This window comes from Bactrocera neohumeralis, unplaced genomic scaffold (assembly GCF_024586455.1).
Source record: "Bactrocera neohumeralis isolate Rockhampton unplaced genomic scaffold, APGP_CSIRO_Bneo_wtdbg2-racon-allhic-juicebox.fasta_v2 ctg892, whole genome shotgun sequence".
Classification (NCBI taxonomy): Eukaryota; Metazoa; Arthropoda; class Insecta; order Diptera; family Tephritidae; genus Bactrocera; species Bactrocera neohumeralis.
In genome coordinates, this window is record NW_026094763.1 from 13,392 (window position 1) to 17,215 (window position 3,824).

Consider the following 3,824-nt stretch of genomic DNA (forward strand, 5'->3'; position numbering starts at 1 on the left):
ATGGCACGCAGCCACACATTCAATTCTTCACTGTTTATAGCTTCTTGAAAAGTAGTTGCAAATATATCAGCATATTCACATTCTTCAGAACCTACGTTAGATTCAGATTCATTATCAGTTCTCTTAGTTGGGACTTCTTGAAATGACTTCTTGGGCCGTCCACGGGTTCCACTTCGAATTAACTTTGGTCTACCTTTGCCCCTTTTCGGAACGATTGATTCAGTATTTATGTTTTCATTTTCATTTTCGCTTGAAGACCCCTCAGATTCAACTATACTTTCGTCTTTCTTATATCGAAATCTATCTCCACTGATCCATCTTCAGAGTATTTATCATCATTTCTATCAAATGTTTCATCTAAAAATTTGACATCTCGACTGACTACAACCCTCTTCTTTTGAGGAGACCACAATCGATAAGCTTTAGCTTCATTCGAATAACCTAGGGGAATGTTGGGCCCGGGGGGAATCCCGGGTCAGCGCGATATTTTTTTCCCTAGTATAGGTTGACAGCTGCAACCAACTGTCATCGGCTCGTCTCATACTAAGCTCAGTTTCTATATAGCACTGGAGCTGTGAACACGTGTTATAACCTCTCTGCGACAACAAAAATAAATTCGACACTCCGAAAGTTTTTTTTCAACTCTGTGTACAGTTGATTTTTTTCACATTTTCCAATAAATTCATCCAGGTAAATATGTTTATAATATTAGTTGAGCCTTTAGCCTTCGACACACAAAAGAAATTTTGCACGAATTTACATTGTGTTCATTATCCACCGCCATTTTGCAAATATGAGCGTATGTCGGGCTACATAGTTTTTTACATTTGATATGCTAACTTCATATATTTGACGTGTATAAGTGATTTTTTGTGCAGAATTTCAACAACACAATAGTTTTTCAACATTTCCTGATAGTTTCGTGCTCCGAAAAATTTTTTTTAGTCATTATGCCGCGGTACTATCCCAAACAAGAGAAAATTGTTGATTTCGACAACATTTTGGAGGTGATCAAGTCGGTGAAAATACATCACAACAGCGTTCGACAATCTGCGACGGCACACAAAATTCCGAGGACCAACCTGATGCGTTATATTGCAGCATTTGATGGTGCAAGCATCGACGTTACTACTGCCAATGCCGATGTAATGAAGAATTTGCTGGCTGAAAGCACGACGATGGGCACAAAAACAGTGAGTTCTGCTGGTTTCTTTCTTTTTCTTTCATCGAATAATAAATAATTTTTTTTTTTATTTCAGATCTTCAACATCGAACAAGAGAAGGCGCTGATAAGCTACATTGTCCAGGCCAGCGACATCAACTATGGAATTAGTTTGATGGAGCTTCGTAAGCTCGCGTATGAATTTGCTCGGAAAGTTGGCGCGTCGTATCCGGATCCATGGAACGACAATCAACAGGTGAGTAAGGATTGGCAGTTGGCGTTCATGAAACGCCACAAAAATTTGTCACTGCGAACACCAGAGCAAGTAAGCCAGAGCCGTGCGAAGCGATTCAACAAAGAGAATGTCGATGCATTCTTTGCCAACCTTTCATCCGTTCTCGGTAAGACGCCGTTTGAACCTCACCGAATATGGAACATGGATGAAACCGGGTGCCCGACCGTGCCAACCAGACCTGTCAAAACCATAGCGCGCAAAGGACAAAAGCAGGTCGGCTCATCAACATCTGCCGAAAAAGGCACCAATGTGTCTTTGGCTTTGGCCGTCAGTGCTAGTAGCCAGTCTATACCGCCATTCTTCCTCTTTCCCCGAGTCAACATGAAAGAGATTTTTATGACTCATGCGAGTCATGGCGCTGTTGGTGTTGCGAACGGTTCTGGTTACATGAACTCTGACGTATTCCCTCAATTCATGCGTCATTTCATCAAGCACACCGGTGCTAATGCCGATTCGCCAACCATGTTGCTGCTGGACAACCACGGTTCGCATTTATCGATCGAGGCGATAGATTTGGCGTTGGATTATGGCATCACGTTGCTGTCTTTTCCGCCGAAATGCACGCACAAAATGCAGCCGCTAGATGTTGCGGTATTTGCACCATTTAAAGGCATGATGACCGTGAGGCATGATGCATGGAAAAAGCCCAACATTGGTGTCACTTTCAATCTGCATCATGTGCCGCTCCTTGTCGATCAGTGCCTCGATGTTATGTTAACGCCGAAAACCATCAAATCCGGCTTCCGAAAAACTGGCATCTACCCGTTCAACCCGCAAATTTTCACTGAAGTTGACTTTGTCGCTTCGGAACGAGGAAGAGAAAGACGCCGACAATCAACGTCGAGTTCTTGCCTCTGGTGATGCCATTGTGACTGCTGCGAATGAGGAGGTGTCAACGTCGGAGGCATCGACAAGTGCCCCAGCTTCAACAAGTGGTGCTGCATCATCGTCGTTGTCTCTTATTTCGGCTCCACAGCTCCGTGATGCATTGAAATCGGTTGGCCCGTTGAAATTGGGCACACCTGCGCCGAAATCAAAACGTGGCCGCAAGACAATGGAGTCAACGATTTTGACATCGCCTGAGGTTGTCGCAGATCTGCGTGACGAAGGCAGCCGATGAGCCAGCAGCCAAGAAGCAAAAAGGCCGTGGCAAATCGAAGACGCCACGGAAGAGAAGCCCGTCTCCGACCGAAACCGACATCGAAGAGGACTTCGATTTTTGCACGATTTGCAAGAAAAAGATGCCGAAGCACGAGAATCGTCAAAACACGGCCCATTGCATCGTTTGTGATCAAGGGGTTCACTTGAAATGTACCGGACCGAACCCGAGCGAGTCGGAATAATTTTTTTCGCCAATTCCTGTTTTTCTTATTATTTATGAATCTCTCTTTCATTTCCATTGATAAATAAACGTTTTTCATCGGTAACAATCATGTTTTAATCGATTTGGTTTTTGCGCCAATGGCTATAACTTTTAAATTTTTGTAAAATTTTATCAAACCAATGTTATCAAAAGGAAGGTTACGACTCGCACTACAAATCCATGCTTTGGAATTTTCACAAAAAATAACTTTTATGTGACTTTTTAACCGAAATTAAAGCATTCCTCACCTTCCCCTACTAGTATACATTCTTCAGACCTGGGATCAAATTTGCCATTGGACTTATCTTTGATTAAAACGTAAAATTTTAAACCAAATGGTCTGAAGTGAATGACTGTGGTAGTTTTACCTGACCACATCTTGATAGGCACTTCATCTTCTAGGACTTTTGTGGGATACCTATTTCGAATATGGTTGGCTATGTTTACAGCTTCTGCCCAAAATAGCGTTTTTAATCTTGCTTGTGTTAAAATGCATCTAGATATTTCTAAAAGAGTTCTATTTCTTTCAGCTATGCCATGTTGCTGTGGTGTATAAGGAGCGCTCAAAAGCCGCTTAATTCCACATTCATTTAAATAGTTTTGAAATTCGCTACTCATATACTCCAACCCATTGTCTGTCTGTAGTGTTTTAACTTTCTTCCCTGTATACGTTTCCTCCATATTCTTTAATATTTTAAATTTTTCTAAAACTTCTGACTTATTTTTCATGAAATAAACCTCGGAATATCTCGAAAAATCGTCAATGAATGTCACGAAGTACTTTGCACCCGAATGTGAGCAAACCTTCATTGGACCGCAAACGTCGCTGTGTACAATCTCTAGTAACTCGGTTGTACGTTGGTCCCTCTGCTTTGCCTCTTTCTCGTGTTTGTTTTTCACTTAAACAGATTTCGCAAGTTTGCAGTTTTTCATTTGTATGAAAATTAATACCGTGTACCATACCAATTGCGCGTTTTAAATCCTTTTTGTTTAGATGGCCCATT

General features: G+C 41.8%; 1 protein-coding gene across 1 annotated transcript; it reads left to right on the forward strand.

Moving 5' to 3' along the window:
* Positions 1-1,016: 1,016 nt before the first annotated feature.
* Positions 1,017-3,398, forward strand: LOC126767584 (uncharacterized). The gene is made up of 3 exons (XM_050485036.1): positions 1,017-1,193; positions 1,260-1,802; positions 3,351-3,398. Exons 1-3 carry the CDS (start codon positions 1,086-1,088, stop codon positions 3,396-3,398), a joined length of 699 nt encoding a protein of 232 aa, XP_050340993.1. The 5' UTR covers positions 1,017-1,085.
* The last annotated feature ends 426 nt before the right edge of the window (positions 3,399-3,824 follow it).

What these genes read in the sequence shown, in the direction of transcription:
- LOC126767584 (XM_050485036.1), top strand. Translation starts at nt 1,086, where the DNA reads ATGCGTTATATTGCAGCATTTGATGGTGCAAGCATCGACGTTACTACT. An exon ending in CGACGATGGGCACAAAAACA is followed by an intron (nt 1,194 to 1,259) that starts GTGAGTTCTGCT and finishes TTTTTATTTCAG; the next exon opens with ATCTTCAACATCGAACAAGA. An exon ending in AAGAGATTTTTATGACTCAT is followed by an intron (nt 1,803 to 3,350) that starts GCGAGTCATGGC and finishes TATTTCTTTCAG; the next exon opens with CTATGCCATGTTGCTGTGGT.